The sequence below is a fragment of the Macrotis lagotis genome, chromosome 1 (assembly GCF_037893015.1).
Source record: "Macrotis lagotis isolate mMagLag1 chromosome 1, bilby.v1.9.chrom.fasta, whole genome shotgun sequence".
Lineage (NCBI taxonomy): Eukaryota > Metazoa > Chordata > Mammalia > Peramelemorphia > Peramelidae > Macrotis > Macrotis lagotis.
The window spans coordinates 459,179,607-459,206,529 of record NC_133658.1 but is presented as its reverse complement, the minus strand read 5'-3'; the positions used below and the strand labels follow the sequence as shown (position 1 = coordinate 459,206,529).

Here is a 26,923-nt window from a genome sequence, read left to right as displayed (position 1 = left end):
CACAATCAGATTAGTTTGGAGTTTCATTTTCAAACATCTTTGCCAATTTGAGAATTATTCAGTAGTCAAATAAAACTGCTGTTCTATAATTATTAAACAGTTTAAAATTCTTTATGTGCCCATTAGTGATAACTTTTAAAACTGCCCCACATTTAAATAATGCTATCATGCCCTCCCACCAAGACTTGTCTCTTCTGTAAAAAAAATATTGCCAAGTTATTTTTCACTTAGGGATGATGTAGGGAAGTTATCTATTTCACTATTTTTCAAGTCAACCTCCTCTGAATAGGCTCTCGCTTGTTATTATCCTTCCCAACATGTGACACCCAGAACAAGGTGCAATAGTCCAGAAATGATCCAAACAGGAAAGAGTAGTCAGCTATCTTTTAACTCCCTTCCATTCCTTGTCTTTCAAAAACTTTACCTATACCTACAAAAGGCATTAACCTAATCATTTTGAATGTCTTAACAAATGAAGAAAATTATTATCATTGGCAACTACTGATATAGGCAACTACTGTTGCTTTTCAAGAGGATCTACCATGTCATTCTCCAGTTGAATTACAAAGTAATGAAGCTTGAAGTCTGGGGACCATAATTCATGCTTTGTTATTAAATAACTGGGAAGGCTAGATTGGGCAAAAAAGAAACAACGTAAATTTTCTGAGACTTCATTTATAAAATGAAAAAAATCATGGCTTGCAATTTGACTGTGGCATACACATACACACATATATACATATATATGAAGATAAACTCACATAACACTATAAATTGTAATCATATTTAGTCATTAGAGTAAGACCTGTGAGGTAAATATTGCAAATACTATAATTCCTACTTTACAAATAAGGAAACAGACACTCAGATAAGTCAATTTCCCAAGATCACACAGCTGGTGAATGACAAACAAACCCTCTCTAATGGCAATAAATGTAATTCATCTTTTTTTCCAGAAATCTAGGACCATTATACTATACCATGTTGTTTCTCAAGCTGTAAAATAAAGGTATTAGGTTAGAAGATCTCTCTAAACCATTTTTTCTTCAGCATTTTAGGATTATATGATTAGTTTATTCATTCTGCAATAACTGGTTCTGAACACAACTTCACTTCCAAAGCTTGTAGCAGTCAGAGGCTATATTTTTAAATAATTGAGTTTTTGGGGAAATCCAGGGGGAGTGAGAGAAGTCAACCACAACTTGTTCTAGTGCAGAGATCACAGGGGATATCTCCATTGTTCCACTGAGTAAGAGCGAGAATGGAAATGAGTTGCAGTCTATTTTCCCAGATGGTAACCTTGATTTGAAAAAGGACCTTCAATCACCCCAGGTGCCATCAAATCTGGACATTTTACTACCTCCCTCTTAAAAACACCATATATTTGCAGCAGTAAAAGATGTTACCCATGAAGAATTAGGGAGTTTATTAATCTGTTTCATGCAAGATAGTTAGCCACTTCACATTATACCAAGATAGATTAGGTAAGCAACTGTGAGATCCAGGAAACATCTGCTAAACAAAATCAAAATTAATGGTAAACAGAATGGGATTCTTAATGACTTCAGCTCATCCAGATGCAGAGAACAATAAAAGGACAATTAAAGACAGCTGCCAATTAGAGACTAATTCCAAGTATTTTCAGAAAGCTCACTTCCCATGTTCCCATGAACTGCTACGCCAGGTTGGTTTAGCACTTTCACACCTTTGAAATAAACCTTATAAGTACGAATCTGTCTATCATTCTCTGCCTCTTTCCTTTAACTGAGACAGCATCCCTCTCCCAGTTGTGATCTGCATCACCATAATGCAGAGGCTTCACGTACCTGTAATAGCACACTAAACAGCTTTCTGTTGATGCTGAGTCAAACAACATGACATTGTTGCCTGCCCACACACTTGCAGGCCCTAATCACAGAGCAAATCGGCCAGGATAGCTCAAAGATAACCAAGAGGTAGATGACAAAAACTAAAATTGAAGGAACCACTTGCTCAGCTGTCTGGATGACTCCCTGCAGCTGAAATTGAGAGGGATGGGAATCAGTTAAAGGAAAGTATTGGTTTCAGGCAGATGGATTCTGGTAATTACAATCACTACTAGCCTCTCATTTATGACACTCTAATACAAAGAATTTACCTTGAGCTCCCCAGCTTTGGCCAAAGCTCTAGAAAAGATATAGTCAATTTTAGGGCTGGAGGAAGAAGGCATGAAAATGATAGGCATTAGAAAGAACACAACTGCTCATCCAAACTGGAGAGAGGGAGGGGAGGGGTGGTATCAGAGATTTAGAGACAGTATCTTAAAGGACATGATTCTGGCTGCTTGTGAGAAGTAAACTTTTCCATTTACCTTGACAAATATTTAGTAAGTATATAAGATACAAAGACAAAAAATAAGTTGTAACAGCATTCCAGGAGCTGACATTCTACTGAGGGGAAACTATATTTATTAAGATTAGTAAAATGTAAAATAATTTGTAGTTGACCATAGGAAAGGTTCTAATAAAGCAATGGACTTGACTTGAGTCTTGAAGGAATAGAATACATCAGAAAATGTATGGAGGCAGCTCAGGAAGAGGCCAAGAGGAAGAAGCTAGGCATGTACTGGGAATAACAAGAGGGCATAGAACCTAATGGAATATCTTTGAAAGATTTATTTCAGAATTTCCTTCATCTGTACCTAGAGTGTGACTAGAAGTTAAAAGAGTTGGTAAGGGAACAATTAGGTGGGACTGAGGGTTAGAGCACAGGCCTGGACTCAGGAGCTCATAAATTGAGATTCAGTCTCACACCTTTCTAGTTGTATGGCCCTGGGCAAGTCACTTAATCCCAACTGCCTCATCAACAAAAAAAGGAATATCTATAGGAAGTAATGGGAAATCAGTGCTAAGAGGTTATTACCAGATTACAGAAGGCTTTTAAATCCATTTACTATTTTATAGCCTTACCATCAGATTGGGCAGCTAGGTGATGCAGTGGATAGAGCACTGATATTAGAGTCAAAAGGACCAGAGTTCAAATGTGGCCTCAGACAATAACACTAACTAGCTGTGTGACCAGGGCAAATCTTTACACTGATTGCCTCAAATCCAGAGCCTTCTCTAGTTGTCCTGATTCATATGTAGGCACTGGACCCAAATGATTCTGCAGGATAAAATGAGGCTGGTGACTTAGTTCAGCACCCCTCACACTCAAATCCAATTTATGTGCTTGTCATGGCATCATCTCCCTGATGTCATAACCTTTTTTTGAGAATGAAGGAAAAACATTATTATTATCTCTCAGATTCAATTACCAGACCTAGAAAGCCTTTCAAAATTAAAAATGAAAAAAAAAAAACCTGAGTCTCAAGATAGTTAGGAGTATCTTCTACTAGACACATCTATGGGTAGTATTTGTATGCAAGAAGCCTTTTAGATGAGATGAAGAAAGAGCAGAGTTGTTAAACAACTTCCATCAACTAAAGATTTAATGAACCTTGAAACTATCATCTCAGAGAAAACTCTTGTTCCTACAGCAATAAGTCAAGCCCCTCAAAGGCAAATATTTCAGTTCCTCTTGCTACTCTGGTTCTGTCAGTGCTAATGAAGCTCTAATACCCCAGATTAACCACAATTATTTAAAACAGCAAATCTTGGAGCAACAGCTTCTCATTAACAAGTCAGGCACTGAACTGAAAGAAAACCTACAAACAGAGGAGCAGACTACAAGCTCCTTGAGGGCAGAGACTGTTTGATCACTACCTCTGTTGTTTCCAGTACCTATTGCTGTACCTAACATATAGGAGGTACTGAATAATGTTTGTCAATTGAGCTAGCATGTTAACATTGTTAACAGGAAAAATACCCTATTTACTCAGACTCATCATCCTACATTCTTCCACTACTAACAGAATCCATTGACATTTCACTCGACTCCAAGAAGCATATTTGAATGACTCACAAGAATATCTATCACCTGTACCTAGAATTCTGTCATTCTATGGAAGTCAAAAATAAAAAAAATTGTAGAAATTCTATAACAAATCAATGATTTTCCTGAAGTCCAGAGAGAATCTATATGTTTGCAGGTAACCTTTGAAGGAGGCTAGAAGAGGAAATTGATTGGAGTATTTGGAAGATATTCAACCCTATCTTCATTGTCCCTATAGGGTCTTGTTCAATTCAGATTTAAGATAAAAGAATCAAAGGTTCAAAATGGGTCATATGACCATTTTACAAAGGAAGACTCAGAAGTCAAAAGAGTTCAAATGATTTGCTCAAAATGACACTGGCTCTAAATGATAGGGGGAGTTTGAACCCAGATCCTTCAAATACATAGGCAATGAATTTTCCATTGTCATGCTACCTCCATAAATCCCATAACCCTAGGGAAAAGAAAATTTAAAAATAAAATTCATCTCTAACCCAAAACTTTTGCTGCTAGATTCAATGACTTACTTTTGTTTGATGACAGAAAAATATTACACTTTCATCCCTCCAAATTTTTTCCCTTTTAATATATACACCGTGATCATGAAAAGATTGACAGTATAAGGTTTGTCATTCCCACACTCACATACACCTTAGATAGAATGCCCATGGTGTGACTTAGTGACATTAAGACAGAAACAAGAAGTAGATGAGTGATGCTTTCTAGAGCAGGTGGAGGGAAATGTTATATAACCTCAGGTTGCATTTGCTGAAAATCTGTGCTGAGTTTGCAAATAAAAGCAGGAAGATTTGTAAGAAAGGAAAATATTGACTGGTACACTTTGAATTTTCCTTTGAATCTCATACTTTAAGAGTTTTTGTGTCAGAGAAGCAAGTATACTTGATCCCTTCCTCAAGACTCTCAGGTGTCCTTAGGTGTCCTCTCTCAAAGGACAGCTGTGAGATCCCTATCACTCAAGACAAATTTCTACTTCAAGGATTAGAAACTCAGAAGAGAATAAACTTATACTCAATAGAGTGATAGGGATGTGAACTGTATTTTCAAAGATACAAGAATCCCCTAGGTGAATAAATGCTCTCCTCAAATGCAAGACAGCAACTTCTCCGCAACTTTTAGTCCTTGAAAGTTACTTAGAACACTGATAGGATGAATTGACCCAAGGTCACATAGCCAGTATGTAATAGAGGTTAGACCTGAACCAAGGTATGCTGATTCCTAGATTAGATCTTTTTTTTTAGGGTTTTGCAAGGCAAATGGGGTTAAGTGGCTTGCCCAAGGCCACACAGCTAGGTCATTATTAAGTGTCTGAGACCGGATTTGAACCCAGGTACTCCCGACTCCAGGGCCGGTCCTTTATCCACTACAACACCTAGCCGCACCCCCAGGTTAGATCTTAATGCACTAGGTCATGCTACTCTCACACTCAGTGTACAAAATACAAATTAAAGACATTGTGATGATATAAAAGTAATAATAGCAGTCATATCTTTTTGTGTTCCTCATCATCCTTCTACATTATACATTCCTGTTTACCTTGTAGTCTTTTGAACAATACTTCTCTAGTCAAGGTACCATGCCATAAGAAATATGACACAATCTCCTTCCCTAAAGTCTGGTACTGATCTCTATTCCTATGTGACATTAAGTTTATTTAGGAGCAATAAAGAAATTGCAGAATTAACTCAGGTTAGTCAGAAGTGACCCCTTTCTGAAAGAAGAGGAAGAAGTAAAGATATATCATTAGAAACCACATGGGGAGGGGTGGCTAGGTGGAGCATGGGGCAGCTAGGTGGCACAGTGGATAAAGCACCGGCCCTGGAATCGGGAGTACCTGGGTTCAAATCCGGTCTCAGACACTTAATAATGACCTGGGTGTGTGGCCTTGGGCAAGCCACTTAACACAATTTGCCTTGCCAAAATCTAAAAGAAAAAAAAAAACACATGGGGGGGAAGACCCAAGATGTCAGTGTGAAGGCAGGAATTCCAAGAAACTTGCTCCCCCCAAAACTCCAAAAGTTATCAAATTATGACATTAGTCAAAATTTAAAGGGACAGAATCCACAGAAAGACTGAATGATACAATTTTCCAGTCCAAGACAACTTAGAAGTTCCGCAGGAAATGTCTGTGTCACTGGGACCAGGGGTTGGAAAAAGCCACAGCCACAGCACTGCCAGATTGGGTACCTAGTTCCTTGGGGGGCACCTGGGTCCATGGCAGAGGGGGGAGTTTCCAGACCACCTGGCCCAGTGATCACCAAGAATAGCTTGAAAGAGTGTTGAGAGAAATTAGCGGTACCAGAATGAGTGCAGAGCAGAACGCCAGTCTCAGAGCATCCCTGTGGTGAAAACTTGCAGTGGGAAACAGGGAAGCCAGCCTGCACCTCCAGAGTGGAGCCCACAGACAGAAAGGGGGTGGGGGAGACTGCAGAGGTCTCTCTGTTTTCCCTGGGGCAAGAATCTGTTGTTAGCCCACACTCAGATCCAGGTTGCAGTTTGGGCTTCCACACTACTATAGCTGAGCAGACACTCTTCTCACAGGGCAGAGGGGAGGGCCTGTAGTCATCCACATATCAAAGTACAGGTAAGAAAGCAATCAGAGCCTTTTATAAGACCTAGGAGGAATTAAAGTCCCAGCGGAGTGTCCCAAACCTGCCCCCACCAAAGTCTTGGAAGTGTGGTAAATCAGTCATAGACTGGGGAAATGAGCAAACAGAGCAAACAACAGAAAAAGAAGAATCAGACCATAGAAAATTTCTTTGGGCCCATGGAAAATTCAGATGACAAAATCAAAACTTCTGTGTCCAAAACCCCCAAGAGAAATAGAAAATGGGCTCAGGCTGTGAATGAGCTCAAAAATGACTTTGAAAAGCAATTAAGGGAGCTAGAGGGGAATTTTGGAGGAGAAATGAGAACAATACAGATAAATCATGAAAATAAAATTAGCAGCTTGGTGAAAGAAATACAGAAAAACTACAGAAGAATATAATATGTTAAAAACCAGTTCAGACCAAATGGAAGACAAATGGAAGAAGCAACACAAAAGGCAAATGAGGAGAAGAATGCCTTAAAAAACAGAACTGGCGATCAAGGTTCCGGCCAAGTTGGCAGAGAGAAGACAGGCACAGTTCTAAAGTCTCCTGATCTCTTCCCCATATATCACATGAAACAAACCTCTTAAAAGAAATCCAACCCACAAAACCCAGAAAGAAAAGCTAGGAAAAAGAACATCTACCTCAGGATTTAGCTCCTGCAGCAGCTTTGGCTAAATTCAGGTGGGTAAGTCTCAGTTCAGAGGGAGGATCATCCCTGGATCAACCAGATTAACAGTTGAATTGAAACACAGAGTCTGAGGGCCGGAGAGCCAGACCTGCTGAAGTGGCAGTGGGGCTGAACAGCAGGGGCTTGAGTCAGCTAGGGAGCAGAGATGCTGGTGTTGGTGCTATCTCCTGGGAGCTTGAGGACAGGTCTGAGGGGAGAGTTCTGGAGCAGGAAAGCTTCAGACACCATCCCTGGGTTCCTCTGGTCTGAGTCCCATTACAACTCAGACTTCTTCCTTAACAAACAAATGCAAACTACTTCTGCCTCAGGCCCAGGTGTGTGAGCAGAATAACCAGCCCAGCTGAGTAATGACTTCAGGCCAGGGTAAAGCCCACCATTGATTGAAGGCAAAAGAATTCAACAGCTCCAACTCCTCCCTCCAAGCAAAGGGAGAAGACCTCAATCAGGGTCACAGACACTCCACAGAAAGCAACCAAGAGCTCCGAGTGACCAGCAGAGGAACTGCACTCAGTGAGTAAAGCCTTTAGCAATCCAAAGCCCCTGTGAACCAGCTCATCCCCAACTCAGGTCTTAGCAAAATGAAGAAGGGTCTTCAGAAAGGTGGATCCATAGAAAAATTCTTGGAAGGGAAAGACCCTAACTCAGAGAGACCTGGAACCTCTGAGAAGAATACAATCTGGTCTACAGCACAGAAAGATTTCCTTGAAGAAATAAGGAAGGAGCTTAAAAATTTGGGAGAGACAATTAATCCCTTGCAACAAGAAAACAAAACCTTAGAAAGTACAATTGGACAAATACAAAATGAGAATAAATCTCTCAGATCCTCAATTGGACAAATACAAAATGAGAATAATTCTCTCAGATCTTTAAATGGGCAAATGCAAAAAGAAATTAATTCTCTCAAAACCTCAATTGGTCAAATGGAAAGCTCTTTCAAAAGTAGAATTGACCAATCAGTAAGCAGTTGCAAAAGGTTAATGACAAAATGTCCTCCCCAAAAATGAATGGAGTCTACAGAAACTAATGACTCCATGAGACAGCAAGAGTCAGTTAAACAAAATCAAAAAATACAAAAAAATAGAGGCAGACATAAGATACCTCATCAACAAAAATCCCCAAATACCAAATTAGAAATTCTAAAAATTAAAGGAGAAATTAATAAAATTGAAAGCAAAAAAACTATTGAATTAATAAATAAAACCAAGAGTTGGTATTATGAAGAAAACCAATAAAATTGAGAAACCTCTGGTCAATTTGATTAAAAAAAAGAAAGAAGAAAACCAAATTGCTAGTATCATAAATGAAGAAGGTGAATTCACCAACAATGAGGAGGAAATTAAAGTAATAATTTGAAATTGTTTTGCCCAACTCTATGCCAATAAATTTGATGATCTGAATGAAATGGATGAATATTTACAAAAATATAAATTGCCCAGGTTAAATGAAGAAGAGACTAAATACCTAAACAACCCTATCTCAGAAAAACAAGCCATTATTCAACTCGCTTAAAAAAATTCCAGGGACTGATGGATTCACAAATGAATTCTACCAAACATTAAGGGAACAATTGGTTCCAATTCTATATAAACTCTTTGGAAAAATAAGGAAAGATGGAACTCTGTCTAACTCTTTCTATGAAACCAATATGGTGCTGTTACCTAAACCAAGAAGAGTTAAAACAGAGAAAGAAAATTATAGACCTATTTCCCTTATTAATATAGATGCAAAAATCCTAAATAAAATCTTAGCAAAATGATTAGAGCAAGTCATGACTAGGATAATGCATTATGATCAAGTAGGATTTATTCCAGGAATGCAGGGCTGGTTCAAAATTAGGAAAACTGTTAGTATACTCAATTATATCAACAAAAAAACCTATCAGAAATCATATGATAATATCAATAGATGCTGAAAAAGCTTTTGACAAAATACAGCATCCATTCCTCTTAAAAACACTAGAGAGTGTAGGAATAAATGGACTTTTCCTTAAAATAATTAGCAGTATCTACCTTAAACCATCAACAAGCATTATATTCAATGGGGAGACACTAGAGGCATTCCCAATAAGATCAGGGGTGAAACAAGGGTGCCTATTATCACCACTACTATTCAATATTGTATTAGAAATGTTAGCATCAGCAATTAGAGAAGAAAAACAAATTGAAGGAATTAGAATTGGGAAGGAAGAGAAAATACTCACACTCTTTGCAGATGACATGATGGTCTACCTAGAGAATGCCAAGAAAGCATCCAAGAAACTACTGCAAACAATTAGCAATTTAGCCAATTTGCAGGTTATAAAATAAAGCCTCATAAATCCTCAATTTTCCTATATATGTCTAGCAAGAAACAGCAGGAAGAGCTAGAAAGAGAAATCCCATTCAAAGTAACCTCAGACAATACAACATATTTGGGAGTCTATTTGCCAAGACAGACTCAGAATCTTTTTGAAAACAATTATAAAACACTTCTCACACAAATTAAATCAGATTTAAATAACTGGGCAAATATCAACTGCTCATGGATAGGTAGAGCTAATATAATAAAAATGACAATTCTACGAAAACTAAACTATCTGTTTAGTGCCCCACCAATCAAAATTCCAAAAACTTACATTAATGAGTTAGAAAAAATTATATGTAAATTTAGAAAAAATTATACGTAAATTCATATGGAGAAATAAAAAGTCAAGAATTGCCAAGAGCTTAATGAAAAAAGTGCAAAAGAAGGTGCTTAGCCCTACCTGATATAAAATTACATCATAAATCATCAGTCATCAAAACTGCTTGGTATTGGCTAAGAAATAGAGTGGTGGACCAGTGGAATAGACTAGGTGTAAAAGCAGGAGATGATTATAGTAATCTGCTGTTTCATAAACCCAAAGAGTTCAGCCATTGCTATATAAACTCCCTCTTTGATAAAAAACTGCTGGGATAATTGGAAGTTAGTATGGAAGAAACTTAGAAACTTACACCAACACCAACACCCTTTACCAAGATAAGATCGAAATGGTTACAGAACATAGACATAAAAAAACAATACTAGACGCAAATTAGAAGATCAAGGACTAGGTTACCTATCAGATCTATGGAAATGGGAGCAGTTTATGACTACTGAAGAGTTGGAGAACATCACCAAAAACGAATTAGATTATTTCGATTACATTAAATTAAAAACTTTTGCACAGATAAAACCAATGTAACCAAGATCAAAAGAAATGTAGTAAGTTGGGCAACAATCTTTACAATTAATGATTCTGACAAAGGACTCATTTCTAAAATATACAGAGAACTGAGTCATAATTTTAAAACAAAAAGCCATTCCCCAATTGATAAATGGTCAAAGGTTATGCAAAAGCAATTTACAGATGAGGAGATCAAAGTAATCCATAGCCATATGAAAAAATGCTCTAAATCATTAATTATTAGAGAAATGCAAATTAAAGCTTCTCTGAGGTGCCACCTCACACCTCTCAGATTGGCCAATATGACCAAGAAGGATAATGATCATGGTTGGAAGGGTTGTGGGAAATCTGGGACACTATTACACTGTTGCTGGAGCTGTGAACTCCTCCAACCTTTCTGGAGAGCTATTTGGAACTATGCCCAAAGGGCAACAAAAATGTGCATACCCTTTGACCCAGCAATACCACTTCTGTGTCTATACCCTGAAAAGATGATGAGAAAGGGTAAAAACATTACTTGTACAAAAATATTCATAGCAGCCCTGTTTGTGGTGGCAAAGAATTGGAAATCAAGTAAATGTCCTTCAATTGGGGAATGGCTTAGCAAACTGTGGTATATGTATGTCATGGAACACTATTGTTCTATTAGAAACCAGGAGGGACAGGATTTCAGGGAAGCCTGGAGGGATTTGCATGAACTGATGCTGAGTGAGATGAGCAGAACCAGAAAAACACTGTACACCCTAACAGCAACATGGGAGTGATGTTGAACCTTGAAGGACTTGCTCATTCCACCAGTGCAACATTCGGGAACAATTTTGGGTGGCCTGCAATAGAGAGCGCCACCTGTATCCAGATAAGGATCTGTGGAGTTTGAACAAATTGCAAGGACTATTCCCTTTAATTTAGAAAAAAACAGATATCTTATTGTCTGATCTTGTTACTTCTTAGACTTCTCTTCTTTAAGGATATGATTTCTCTCTCATCACAGCCAATTTGGATCAAGGTACAACATGGAAACAAAGTAAAGACTGACAGAGTGCTTTCCGTGGGGGAGTGGGGGGAGGGAAGCAAGATGGGGGGAATTTGTAAAACTCAAATAATATCTTTAATAAAAATTAATTTTAAAAAACAGAACTGGCCAGCTGGAAAAGGAGATAAAGCAAGTGCTCTGAAGAAAACAACTCCTTCAAATGCAGAATGGAATTAAAGGAAACCAATGCCTTTGTGAGAAATTAGGAAGAAATAAACTATTACAAACAAAACAAAATTAGAAGAAAATATAAAATATCTCATTAGAAAAACAGTCAAATGTGAAAATAGACCCAGAGTAGATAATTTAAAAATTATTGGGATACCTGAAAGTCACAACCAGGAAAAGAACCTAGAGTTCATTTTTCAAGAAATAATACAGTAAAATTGCCCTGAGATCCTAGAAGCAGAGTGTAGTAAAATAAAAATTGAGAGAATTCACCATTCACCTCCTGAAAAAAATCCCCAAATAAAAACTTCCAGAAATATTATAGCAAAACTCCAAAACTCCCAAGTCAAAGATAAAATGCTAAAAGCTGCCAGAAACAAACAATTCAACTACCATGTCTGTATAGTCATGATTATACAAGATCTGTTACATTAAGGGCTCATAGGGCTTGGAATATGCTATTGCAGAAGGCAAAAGATCTGGGTTTACAATTGAGAATCAACTACCTAGCAAAACTGAACATCCTCTTTCAGGGGAAAAGATGGACTTTCTATGAAACAGGGGACTTGCAAACTTGCCTACTGAAACAACCAGAGCTCAACAGAAAGTTTGATCTCCAAGCACAGGACTCAGGTGAACCATAGAGGGGGTGGACAAGAAGGACTAGCTATGAAAAACTTAATCATGTTGAACTATTTATATTCCTGCATGAGAAGAAGTTACAGATAACTCATATGAACTTTCTCATTTATAAGAGCAGTTAAGAGGAGCATATATAGACAAGGCACAAGAAGCAGCTGAACATAACGGTATAATATAGTAAAAATACGGAGTCAATGGGTGACAAAGAAAAGCACTGGGAGGAAGAAAAAAGAGAGGAAGAAGGGACTAAGATATTTCACATAAGAGTCAAGAAAAAGCTTTTTCAATGGAGTGGAATGAGGGAAGGTGAGGAGGAATGAGTGAGCCTTCATTCTCATCAGAAATGGCCCAGAGAGGATATAACATACACACTTAATAGGGTGAGGAAATCTATCTTACCCTAGAGAAAAATGAGAAGAAAGGGACAGAATAAAGGGGAATGGGAAGAGGGAAGGGGGAAATAGGTGACAGAAGAGAAGGAAGAGGGAAGGTCGTGGAAAAGGTTACTCAGATACAACACACTTTTGAACAGAGACAAAGTGAAAGGAGAGAGAGATGAGAATAAATGAGAGTGGGAAGGAATAGAGTGGAGGGAAATACAACTAGTAATAGCAACTATGGGAAAAATATTGAAGCAATTTCTTTGGTGGACTTATAATAAATAAGAAATCATCCCAGAGACAGAGCCCTTGGAATCTGAGCACAGACTGAAGTATATTTTTTCTCTCTCATTATTCTTAGGATTTCTCATCTTCTTGTTGTGGGGGGGGGAGGGGGGAATACTATATATATATATATATATATATATATATATATATATATATATATAGTAACAAAATTATTATAATAATATAAAATAATAAATGAAAAAAGGAACCACATGGGAAGTTCAAAAAACATAAGCATAATCAACAAATGCATTGTACCGACATTGGTATGCATTTTTATCTAATCTTACTTTAGGGTGCTACAGTTATAAAATATTTTTGAATAGTATTACAGCACAAAGGAATTTATCACCAAGTAGAGAAAATCCAGAAGTCATATAGTTCAACTCCCTCTTTTTCTATGCAAGAAAAAATAAAATTCAAGAAGTTAAATGATTTGCCCCAGGTCCTACAAGTAGCGATTATCAGAGCCAGGATCTGAACCCAAGTCCTTGGACTCTAAATCTAAATGTTTTCCCTACTTACCACAATATCTATCTAGATAGTCTTAGGGCACTAAGACTTTTGGGACACCTTATATAATAAGAAATAATTAGGCCCAATCATCATAGTACTTAAGAAGTGGGTAACTTAGTTCTAATCCACTAATAACTGATCTGGTAACTGAAAGATGATGATAGTAAGACAGTATTTCTCTCTCTGATAGTAAGAGTATTTCTCTCTCTCTCTCTCTCTCTCTCTCTCTCTCTCTCTCTCTCTCTCTCATATATATGTCTATGTCTGTCTATCCATCTCTCTCTCTCCTCCCCCCTCCACTAATAGAGGGTCTTTGCTGACTAAAAAGATTTTAAAAAGTGAACAAGAATAATCTTCCTGTACAACCAGAAGATTTCATAGAATTAACATTCATCTAATTTCCCCCCTAAGAAATAAACCCTGCTAGAAGCATTACATTACATTACATTCTACATTAGTAGAATAAAAGAGGACATTATTGTTCTTTCTTAAGAAGTAAAATAAATTAATTTAGAGACAATTAGTTCTCCCCTTCCAGTTCAATTGACTTTTTTTCTAGAGGCTTCAGCAAGCTCAGTACAAAGATTTTTCATGGTAGTTTCCTAATTGACCTTCCTAGCAATTGAAATATCTAAAACTGCACATTGAATATTTGTGGCAAGAAAATTCTTCCTGAGTTAAGCCTAGTTATTATCATGCCACTTTCAATCTGGAAGCTTGGCACTTTACTCACTAAAGAAGTTTCTAATCAAGCAATGCTTAAAATCTTAATTAGAAATAGTGACTCCTTAGACCTCAGTTCAGTTTCCAGAATAGAGGCAAGAAGGTATGATTTGTTAAAAGAAAAAAACTGAAGATTAGTTCTCACAGAATTATATACCATTAGCTCACCAATCACCTCCCACCAAAAAAAAAAGTTAAGTGAAATTCAAAGAAGAGACAGTCAGTAAATCTGAAATCTTTAGCTGGAGCAAATAACTTCCCAATGACAACAGCTGAAAAACAAAAATTTTCTTACCTTTTCTTCTTGCAACTTCAAGGCTTCTAAATTCCTATAAGGCAAGGGGAAAAAAGAGCTTATGGTTTTGAAATCCACAAGAATAATATATAACTTCCATCTCCTTGAAAATATCTTGCCTAAGCTATTCACTAATTGTGAACAGCTTAAGAAACAATAACAAGTCATATAACAAAATTTTTTGTTTGAATTACCAAGGATATAATAAAATAGATACTGGGATATACTCTTGAGGGGGAAATGATATACCAGGAAATGTATATCCCTCAAAAATAAAAAAGATTCAAGAAACTTATAAAGATAAATTTTCCCTTTTATTAAGAATATGTAATTTTGTCAACAAATAAACAAGCTTTAATTAAATACTTAGTATGGCCCAGATACTGTGCTAATAGTTGAGGTCAAGAATGCAACATAAAGCAGTTCTTGCCTTTAAGGCAATTTATATCCTTTCAGAAGGAAAAGCATGCATAAGGGTTTACACAATATATTCAAGATAAATATCAGACAAATTTGAAAGTGAAAACCACCAAGAGCTTGGGGATGTTTCAAGAAAGGCTTCATTTAAAATGTTACAGGGGCAGCTAGGTGGCACAATGGATAGAGCACTGGCCCTGGAGTCAGGAGTACCTGAGTTCAAATCTAGCCTCAGACACTTAATGATTACCTAGCTGTTTGGCCTTAAGCACACCACTTAACCCCCCTTGCCTTGCAAAACAAAACAAAACTAAGCTAAACTAAAATTAAAAAAAATAAAAAATAAAACATGTTACAGTAGTGTTTTGAAGAAAACAAGAGCTTTTAAAAGGCAGAGGAAATGTGAATTCTGAGACCCGGGGAAAGTGATGCAAAGGCTCAGAGATGGGAGATATGATTGTAAGGACTTATAAGAAATCAAAACTTTTTCCTGCCACCACCTAGACTTAATGACTGATTAAAACTTCCAATCTTAACAAAAATGTCCATTGCATTACTAACTTAAAAAAACAACCTTATCTGACCAAAATTATGTTTCTTAAAATGGTAAATAGTTCAGGGAATATATAGGTTGACATGACCTACTCCTAAAAATCCATGGAGGTGGTCCTTTCCCTTAGAACAGGTGTGACCAATCCACAGCTTGCAGATCACATAAGGACGTCAAAATTCATTCATGACTTGTGTAGTATAACTAAAAAAAATGAAGGAATAGGTGAGTTCATGCTCACCATTTGCTTTAAAAATGACAAGTTCTTATTTTTTGTTGAAAAAGTACATTTTATTATTTGTAATTAATTTTGTTGTTATATTTTATTTTTCATTATTATATTTTATTATTATATTAATTTGTAATATATAAATTCTATATGCAGCTCTTGACAAGTTTTTATCAGTTAATATGGTGCAGAAGAACAAAACGTTTGGGCACCCATGCTTTAGAATATCAACACATTTACAGGTATATTCCATAATGTCTCCAGAAATACTGCATTGGGGAACACAGGGTTAGGTGCCTATAAGACTCTGGTCATGCATTTATTCTGGCACTTTTCAGAGCAGTCCAATAACTTTTCCTTTTCTGAATGTGCAATAGTGTTATTTCATTAACACTGAACTAAAGGTCAATAGCACTATAACTTGTGACTGAAGGAAGCTTAGCTAAAACATGTATTTTCTCTGTAAAGTATTTCATAGCCTTCTTATGCATAGGAAAACTAGACTGTTTAAGTTCTCAGGCTGGGATCATTTTAAACTTTAAAATCACTCACAGAAATAAAAAATGTGAAACATGCAGCACTAAATAGATTACCAAAAGGGCACCAATTTATATCATCAGATATAAAACAAGGCAGAGCATTGCTTTGTTTGACCTTGGCCTTAGCTGGGAATATGTGCAACAGACATGGTTCTGAGGTATTGATTTGGAGGTGACAAACATATTTACCAAAGCAAGAAAATTCTTAAATATGGAAATCAAGAATAATGAAGATTCATTGTACATCAATTGCCTAACCTGCCCTTGAACAGTTTTTCCACTGGTGGATGACATAAGGGGATCAGATTAAGGGAAAGTTTGGGAACAGATTAGGGCCTCCTACACAGTTTAATTCATTCTGGCTAATTGTCTATGTTCCACTCAAACTGTACGAACTCTGAACACAAGTCAGAGATTTTCCCCTTTCTTTGCTTTTACTTGCATTTTGCTTGGAATTATGTTTTCTAATCTCCCTATTATCTCTCACTCTCTAACTTACTATTTTATCCATCCTTCAAAGCACAGCTCTGGTATATGCCATTTTCCCTGAAACTTTCTCTAGCCAAAAGTGATAACTCTCTCTTCAGACACCACCCCAATTGAACCTTAAATTTTTTACTTCTCGTAAGTTCCTTACTATATGCTGCTTCTTGTTCACATTATTTCTGTCCCTTTGAACTATAGGGACTAGTCATTGTCTTTTATCTACTACCCTCACCAAGCAAAGGGCAGGGCAGGGAAGGAGTACTTACATAGTGCCTTCTACATGTAAGATACCATACTAAGCACTTTATAAATTTTATCTCATTTGATTCTCAAAACAATTATGGGGGGGAAGGTAAGTGTTATCCTCTTTTAAGAGTTGAGAAACTGAGGCAAACTAAAGTTAAGTGGCTTTCCTAGAGTCAAATAGCTAGTAAGTGAAGCTGAATTTAAACTCAGAGCTTTTGGAATTGTATTTATCTTTACTGAATTAGAAAAACAACTTTTTTTTCCTAAAATAAATTTTTTCCTAGGTTTCCCTTTTGTAAACATGCTCTAGCTGGCCAACAATACCCACAACTGAAGGAAATAATCTCAGATATGGTCATAAAATCTGAATTAGAAAGAATCATAGGGACTTGTCCCCTTAGGAGTTCAGATAAGGGTTGACTAAGCTGTTCCAGATGATACTGTAAGGTAGAAAGCAAACATTTTTTAAATACCCACTATGTACTAAGTATTTTATAAATGTTTCACTTCATTTCATTTCATCCTCATGGCAATCCAGGGAAGTTGTGTGCTATTGAGGAACCTGGGATAGAATATCTTGTCCAGAGATACAGATTTGAATTCAGGTCATCCTCACTCTGGAATTCAGTACTCAAATTCCACCTAAATGCTGTATTAGAACCAGGAAACAATCCCAAATTCTAATTGCAAATTCATGGTTCTTTCTGCTATACTAAGAAGAAATATGATGCTATATGTAGGAGGACCAAGAAATATCCTACTTGTACTTGTTATAATTTCTCAGATTTCAGGTTAGCAGTTATTACAAAATTGATATTGCCTTTAAAATTGATATTACTGATATAAATAATTGGTATTATTGGGATAAATTTTGCTTAGTCTTCTAGGTCTCTCAGTTTACTTTGTCCCTGGAACCAAATGTCCTTGATCTCATGAGCTTAGATAATCTAATAGCAGATCCTCCATTCTTATTTTCATCCAATTTGTTTTTGTTGCATAGACACAGGGCCATGCCACCTTCCAACAGGTCTCTTTTATTTTCCTTGGATTCTATAACATTTACATTTATAGCTTCAGACCTTCTTCTCAGACTTCTCAGACCTGCTTCTCAGAATCCTGGAAAATCTGAGGTATATATTCTAATTCCCAATAAGTAAGCAGAACTCATGCCCCAGACTTGGAACACCTTTACTCATTTCTTAGAAAGACCTAGCTTCATGAAATGTAGAATGGAAATCCTAGATATTTCATTTTTTTCTCAAACCCCAGGGAAATATCAATCGTCTTTATAGAAAATAGACCCCTAAGCCCACAGGATGAGATTGCTGTCTAAGTGTTCGCTACTTGCTTATGAACAAATCCAAGTACAATGTCAGTTCAAATCCAGTTAGCTCTTATGATACAGGTTAGTAGCTGCCATAATATCAACAAACAGATTCTGACACAATCTAAAGAAAGGGACAAGCTACTTTCCTGCCATCTTTCTTTGATGTGGTAGAATAATGTGTTCTTACTTTCAATCAGTATCTCCTCGACTCATCCCTATCATCAAAGCTACAACTGTTTTCTCCTGTCCCTTCTACATTGAAACTTAATTTTCTACCATGAAGTCTTCTCTATTAAAATGTAACTTGGTCCCAACATAGGTTGAAGGGGAGGGGGGGAATCATTCCCTTCTCAGCTCATCTGCCACCTCATAAATGAGACTTTTCTTATAATTTCCCCTAGTTATTGGTAAATTCTACCTTGCCTTCCAAATAAATGAATAGATAGACTGAAAGATAAAAGGTTTTGTTTCATATATAAACACATATAGATGTATTTCTTTCTACATAAACATACTTATACATATAAATAGCATACTACTTTACATGCATAGTGTCATAGACATCAGATATGCAAAGATTCATAAATAACAGATCCTAATCTCAAGGAATTTATAGTCTGTTTGGGGGGGATGAGAGAAACACCCAAGGACCTTAAAATGTTAAGAAAAAGAAATGAAGTTCAACTGTGAAGATCAGTGGAAGCTTTTTCAAGGAGCCACAGAAAAAGGATGAACAGAAAGGTCTGATGGTTGATAGGGTCCTCTCTACATGTATACTGAAGTCATCAAAGATGAAAACAGAATGTGAGAAGGTTGGAAAATATTGGGATTCAGGTATAAAGTTCCTGAAAAAAGTGAAGATATCATTGACATCAGTGGCAAGGATCAGGTCACAAACCTAATTAATAGCAAACCAACTGTAAACCCTTCAAGCAAAAATTCTCCTTCTATATCTCTTTATCCCCTGCAGAATCTGCAATAAGGAAGGTGCTTAATATATCTTTGTCAAATGAATTAATTAGCCAAGGTTAAGATTCCTGTCTCAGTACTAGAATCCTCACAGCACAGCTCCACAGTATACCTACTTCTTCATAAATGTCTCCATATTCCATGTGGGAAGTCTCCCCCTTCCTCACCCATCTAAGTAATTACAATGTGTACTACATAGAGCAGAATGTGTGCAGAGAACAACATACAATGGGGTAACAGAGGATGCAGCAAAATAGCACAAGGAAGGCAACTCAATCCCATTAATGAAACAAAAAGTTGCCAGTACAGAAGAGGCATTGGGTACCAAACATCTACATTTACGTAATGGCTGACCAGACTAAGGACACATATTGAACTGTAATACATCAACATCCTCACTTTTGTTTCTGACCATAAACATCAAAAGACAATTTAGGGGTGTCCCTTATATCAATACAGAACAGACCTTTACCTTAATTTTGGTGAGATTTCTTCTTTTTTGTTTTAAACATCAAAAACAGAAGCAATAGAAACTTCTTCTCTACTGAAATGGCTAAATGAAGAGATGGAGCATAATGACAACAAACATGGGATATGTTTATCATCCGAATAGGATTTATACTATTTCAAATCTCAGGTCAGCTCTTAATGCCTGCCTGACACAAAAGCAATATGGATAATCAAGAAACATTTAATGGATAAGTCAATTTAACAAAATTTAAATTCAACAAATTTTCAGTTACTACCTTTCATAGATACTACATTGTACTATGAGTAGAATGAATAAATGAAAATAGAAAAAAAGGTAAAAAGGAACTTCGTACAGATAACATTGGGTCCTATAGTTTCATAAGTTACTGATTTAAAATACAAATCAGTGCTGCCATCACAGTATGCTATGGAAACATGACAAGAAAGTGGTGCTGGGTGAATCTGGGGGGCAGAGAAAAGATGGCAGCAGAAGAGCCTTTCTTAGGTGCTCTCTCCAAAATATTTAAAAACCTTAAAATTATGACTAAGTAAATTTTTGAGAGAAAGAACCCACAGAAAGATCCAGTGAGGCAACTCTCCAGTCAAAGGTAACCTGGAAAATAGTGGAAAAACTTGGTTCTATGGGATTGGAGGGGTAATTGCCAGAGGGAAGGAACTTCAGCCTCCTGAGAACAGCCCCAGGGTGCCTGGGAGAAGTGACCCCCAGCAGCAGAAGTAATTTACTGACCTGCAACTCAGGGAGCACCAAGCACAACTTGGAAAATAATCAGAAAGACCTCTGCTAGAGCAAACATGAAACCCAGGCCCTCAGTTGCAGCACTTTACAAAGCCCAGTGCCTCAGCACAGTTTCAGCACTCTACAAAGCTCAGGCCCTCAGCATGGCCACAGAACTTAGTGCAGCCCTGACAGCCCAGATCCAGGAACAGAATAAGGCTGGTACAGTTACCCAGCAGGAGCCTCCAGGCAGCTGCGCACTGAATGCTCAGTCCACCAAAGGTAAGGGAGTGGAGGGAGACTGCAAAGGTCTGCCCTCTGTCTTTGGAACAGGACTCTGGGACTCTCACCATATTCAGATCCCAGTCACAGTCTATGCTCCCCATAGAGCAGGGACCCCCCACACACACAGCCCTGTGGTAAGCTTGTGGTCATTCACAGACCAGTAGAGCAGTCAGAGCCTCACACACTGAGGTCCTTGTGGGGGGTGTCCCAATAATATTCAAAAGCTCAGGAAGCACCCCAAAACCAGACACAGGCTGGGGGAATGAGTAAACTGACAAAAAAGGAACCTGACCATAAACAATTACTTTGGTCTCATGAAGGACCAAAATACTCAATGTGAAGATGAGAAAGTCCAAGCTTCTGCCTCTAAAGACTCCAAGAAATATAGAAGTTGGACTCAGGCTATGACAGAGCTCAAAAAAGATTTTTGAAAATCAAGAAAGGGAGATAGAAGAAAAATTGGGGAAAGAAATGAGAGATGAAGGAAAAACATGAAAACAAAGTCAGCGCCTTGGTCAAGGAGATCCAAAAAAATGCTGAAGAAAATAGCATGTTAAAGACCAGCTTAAGTCAAATGGATATAACAGTTCAAAAATTTATTGAAGAGGGGGCGGCTAGGTGGTGTAGTGGATAAAGCACCAGCCCAGGAGTCAGGAGTACCTGGGTTCAAATACGGTCTCAGACACTTAATAATTACCTAGCTGTGTGGCCTTGGGCAAGCCACTTAACCCTGTTTGCCTTGCAAAAACCTAAAAAAAAAGTTATTGAAGAGAAGAATGCTTTAAAAGGCAGAACTGGTCAGATAGAAAAGGAGATAAGAAAGCTCTCTGAGGACAACAAATCCTTCAGATGTAGAATGGAGCTAAAGGAAGCTGATGATTTTGTGAGAAATCAAGACATAATAGTTCAACACCAAAAGAATGAAAAATTAGAAAATGTGAAATATCTCATTGAAAAAACAACTTATCTGTAAAACAAATTCAGGAAAGATAATTTAAAAATTATTGGGATACCTGAAAGTCATGATCAGGAAAAGAGTCTTGATCTCATTTTTAAAAAAATTTGTACAGGATATCCTAGAAGCAGAGGGCAAAAATAGAAATTGCGAGAATCCACTGATTTCCACTTGAAAGAGATCCAAAAAAAATAACAACCCGCAGGATTATAGACAAGTTCCAGAACTCCCAAGTCAAAGAGAAAATATTACAACCAGCCAGGACACAATTCAAATAGCATGGAGCTGCAGTCAGGATCTCACAGGACTTAGCAGCAACTATATTAAGCCCTACAAGTTTAGAATATGATATTCTGGAAGGCAAAAGAGCTTGGAATGCAACCAAGAATCACCTACCCAGCAAAACTAAACATAGCTTTCTGGGGAAAAGATGGACTTTCAATGAAACAGGGAAATTTCAAATGTTCCTGTTGAAAGGACCAAAGTTGAACAGAAAGTTTGACCTTCAAGTACAGGACTCAGGTGAAGCATAGAGAGTGAAGGAGAAGGGTAAATTATGAGGGACTTAATGATGATGAACTGCATGTATTCCTGCATGGAAAAATGATACTGATAATAGTCATATAGAACTTACCATTTAATAGAACAGATAGAAGGAGCTCTTCTAGCTGAAGCACAGGAGAGAGCAAATTTGAAGATATAATACACTGTAAAAATGGAGTCAGTACATGAAAGGAAAACATACTGGGAGAAAGAGAAAGGAGAGGTAGAATAGGCTAAGATATTTCATATAAAAATATTTCACATAGTTTTTGCAGTGGTATGAAGGGGGAAGGTGAGGGTGAATGAGGGAGCCTTCATTCTCATCAGAAATGGCTCAAGGAAGAAACAGAATATACACTCAATAGGGAATAGATAGCTAGAGGAAAAAAGGAGAGGAGGAGGATGGGGGAAGGGAAGGATGTGGGTGATAGAGAAGAGGGTAGATCATAGGAGAAGATAGTAGGATATAGCACATTTTCTTTTTTACTTTTTCCAAGGTACTGGGATTGGTTGGTTGGTCCAAGACCACAAGGCCAGGTGGTTGCTGGGTCTCTGGGGTGGGATATGGGCTTGGGGTCTCTTGGCCCCAGTGCTGGTGCTCTGTCCACTGCACCACTCGGCTGCTCCACAGCACATTTTTGAAGAGAGACAGAGTGAAAGGAGAGACTAAAAATAATAGATGGCAGTGTGGAGGAATAGATGGAGGGAATTACAATCAGCAACAGTAACTGTGGAAAAATATGGAAGTAACTTCTATGAGGGACTTATGATAAAGAATGCAATCCACCTGAGACAGAGTTGATGGTATCAGAACACAGACTGGAACACATTTTTTCTCTTTTACTTTATTTTTCATGAGCTTTTTATATTTTTGTGGAGGAGGGGCTATTATGTTTTACTCTTAAACAAGAATATTTTAGTAATTTTAAATAAAAAAATAAAATCTTTCTAAAAAATAGTGGTACTGATTGAGATACACTGAGACAAGTTACTTTAAGACACAAAAGTAATGCCTAAGGAAGAACTCATTTTCTACAGAAGCCTTAAACAGGATGGATAAAAATGAGTGAGTACATAGATAGTATTTAATGATTAAATTTATTTAACTAAATATCTAATTTTATCATGGCATGTTTTTACTGACATAGGTAATTCTAAATTTTTCACTCACCATTCATAACATCCCTATTAATGTGATAGTCAAATCAATTTAAATGTCATTTAACCAATATAATTACTATATTTATTATTGTGGCCTTCCAGAATCTATTATCTCTTCATTATATTAGGGAAACAAGTACAAAATTACAATCCAATAAAACTGATTTTTATTGTATAGTTCAACTGCAAAATCTTCATTTTTAAATCAATATAATGTAAATATTGAGTAATATGTTTTCATGATTCACTAATTTATTACAGATTTTCAACTGCCAAGAAAATAGTTTGGGAACTGGTAGAACATAAGTTGAGATAATATTCTTGAATTGTGAGTCAACCTTCATCCTCAACTATGAATCTTCTGCCATTAGGGCAAAAATTGAGCAGAAACCTAAAGCTATAAAGATGACATTGTTGTGAAGTCACCCTTTGAATTGTTGCAAGAGTCAAGAGTTCCTGGATGAATGGGATTTTGATCATGGTTCTCAGAGGCAACATGTGGCTCTATGATGGTTCAAAGAGGCACTCATTCTGTGAAGGTTAAAGTGGTCAAAGTAAGTATACTAGTATTTGACAAGTCCAAAAGTACAAGAATAGGAACACACAGTGTCCCTCTTAATTCTATTCTAGTGTCTTCTCTCATTTATTTCTAAGTTTTCCAGTATGTAGCCTATTTGTACACATTTGTTTGCTTGAGAACAGGGACTCTCTTTTGTACCTTTTTGCTTCTTCAATATTTATAGTACAGTGCCTAGATCATAGGAGGGACTTAACAAATGCTTATGTACTGACTTTATAACTCTAACTTTTCTGCTGGTGCACAAAGAATTCATCTAAGTTACCTTGTCATTCTTGACCCCTAATTGCCAAAATTACATGCAAAAATGCAAATATAGGCTCTCCCCTAAATTCTTTAATAGCTTTAAGCTGCACTGAAACTTTTTGAGGCATAATATAATATCATGCTGTTAATATGGAAATCTTGCAAGCATTTCTAACCCTAAACCCAAATGACTACAAACTTTATAAACAAGTCTTAAACTTTTGCACACCTTTAAAATTGTCTGAAACTTGAGCTGTTAGGACAGAGTTCAGAGAGTTTTCCACACCTAAGCCTCAGACTATTTAGTAATTTAATTTTTTTCACATCACCATACAAGTGATCCATGTGAAATTAAACAAAAGGAATGAGGATCATATAAACAGAATCATGGGATTTCAGAGTTATTTATTTCATCCAAATTCCATTTAGGCAGGCATTCCTTTTACATATATAGGCCAACAATTATGTGGCTAGTGCCGTGTGATACTGGGAACCTCTCTAACAAGTAGTGATGAATCTTAACTTAAAATATCCAAAACAACTGGGGACTCATTTCCTTTCAAACTATACCCTGCTTTGTTGAAAATTTCTGTTTTTTTTTAGACAGTTTTTCCTTGTAATCAAATCAAATTTTTTTTTTCCTACAACTTCCATCCACGGGTTCTAATTTTGCTCTCTGAGACCAAGCAGGATAAATATAACCTCAGTTCTATATTTTTGAGGGGGAGACAATTAGAGTAAAATGACTTGTCCAGGGTCACACTTTTAGTGTCAAGTGTCTGAGATTAAATTTGAACTCAGGTCCTCCTGTCTCCAGGGTCAGTTTTCTATCCAGCAACTAGCTGCCCCAGATATCAGTTTTAGTTTGACATACAGTGTTAGAGGCAATGGATCAATGAAGTCCTAGTCCTTAGGCCTCATATCATCTGCCCACTGTGAATCCAAAATGTAGAGCATTGAAGAGTGAATTTTTAGTCAATGACTGTGGAGTCATTAGAACTATATGATGATAATTTATCTAGTTAACTGAGCTCAAAGGACTCAGGAGGGACTGAGCTACACCTGAGTGTAAATGCAAACTTCAATCAAAGTCTTCCTCAATGACTTTTTTTAAAGTTTATTTATTTTTATATTTCACAATTTTGAATTTCACAATTTTCCCCCAAATCTCACTTCCCTCCCCCACACAAGGCAGTCTGTTAGTCTTTACATTGTTTCCACGGTAGTCATTGATCTAAACTGAATGTGTTGATAGAGAAATCATATCTTTAAAAAATAGAATATAACAGATAGCAAGATTACATGATAAGAAAATGTTTTTTTAATTTAATTGGTCTTTGTTCAAGCTCCACAATTCTTTCTTTGTATACAGATGGTATTCTCCATCTCAGATACCCCAAAATTGTCCTTGATTGTTACAGTTATGAAATTAGCAAGTCCATTAAGGTTGATCATCAACTCCATGTTGTTATGGTATACAACGTTCTTCTGGTTTTGCTTATCTTGCTCAGCATCAGTTCATGCAAATCCCTCTAGGTTTCTCTGAATTCCCATTCCTCCTGGTTTCTAATAGAACAATTGTGTTCCATCACATATATATATATACCACATTTTATTAACCCATTCCCCAGTTGATGTATACTCAATTTTCAATTCTTTGCTATGACAGAGCTGCTATGAATATTTTTGTACAAACGATGTTTGTAATCTCTTCAGGATATAGACCCAGTAGTGGTATTGCAGGACCAAAGGGTATGCGTATTTTATTGCCCATTGGGCATAGTTCCAAATTGCTTTCCAGAAAGGTTGGATGAATTCATAGCTCCACCAACAATGTATTAGTGTCCCAGATTTCCCACATCCCTTCGAACATTAATCATTGTCCTTTCTCTCAATGACTCATAATGAAGAAAGAAATTCTGAATTGCAGATAGGAGACTCTCTCCTGGGACTGGTATCATTATCTTTTTTGCATTTCACATTTCCTGATTTTCCATGCAGGGTGACTGGATTTTGTTTAATGAGTCATCATGGCAGCTGAGGACCTGCTTGATCTAGCTCAACAAAGAACTAGTCCAGACACTCAAGGGAGTGACTTGCTCCCTAGCTAATCCCACACCCAGAAATGAACATCTGAAAAGCCAGAAAAGAATTCCCAGTGTCGGGTTCTCCTCAGTCCTATACATTCCCTACACAGGAGTCTCAATACAACTGTTTAAAATTGAGCACATTTTCTTTTTTTTTTTTTTAGGCTTTTTTGCAAGGCAAACGGGGTTAAGTGGCTTGCCCAAGGCCAAACAACTAGGTCATTATTAAGTGTCTGAGACCGGACTTGAACTCGGGTACTCCTGACTCCAGGGCCGGTGCTTTATTCACTACGCCACCTAGCCACCCCTACTGAGCCCATTTTTCACTAAGAGAGAGAAAGCTTCAGGAGTGTCCTGTTACAATTTGAACCAACCACTGGGTGGATAAAGCAAAGAAAGTTATTCCCAATACACATTTAATAATATTTGATACTTCAATACTTGCTATATATCTTTTCAGTACCTCTTTGTAAAAGTTAAGTGATATTAATAAATTCTTGTTCATTTATATGCCTGCTATGTACCAGGTACTGTGCTGTGATGGGAAGATAAATCTATATCTTTAAATGTCTATTGACAGAAATCTAGATAGATAGATATTAGAAAAAGAAAAGACAGTCTCTCAGAGAGCTTACATTCTAAAAGATAAGGCAACACA

At 37.0% G+C, this 26,923-nt stretch overlaps 1 protein-coding gene across 4 annotated transcripts in view; it reads right to left on the bottom strand.

Annotated features, from left to right (window-relative positions):
• FSTL4 (follistatin like 4) overlaps positions 1 to 26,923 on the bottom strand; it is an 821,307-nt gene that overhangs the window by 755,861 nt on the left and 38,523 nt on the right. For all 4 annotated transcript variants that reach the window (XM_074213575.1, XM_074213577.1, XM_074213574.1 and 1 more), the window contains exon 3: positions 14,442 to 14,475. In XM_074213575.1, coding sequence (XP_074069676.1) covers positions 14,442 to 14,475 — 34 coding nt within the window. The remainder of the gene's footprint in view (positions 1 to 14,441; positions 14,476 to 26,923) is intronic.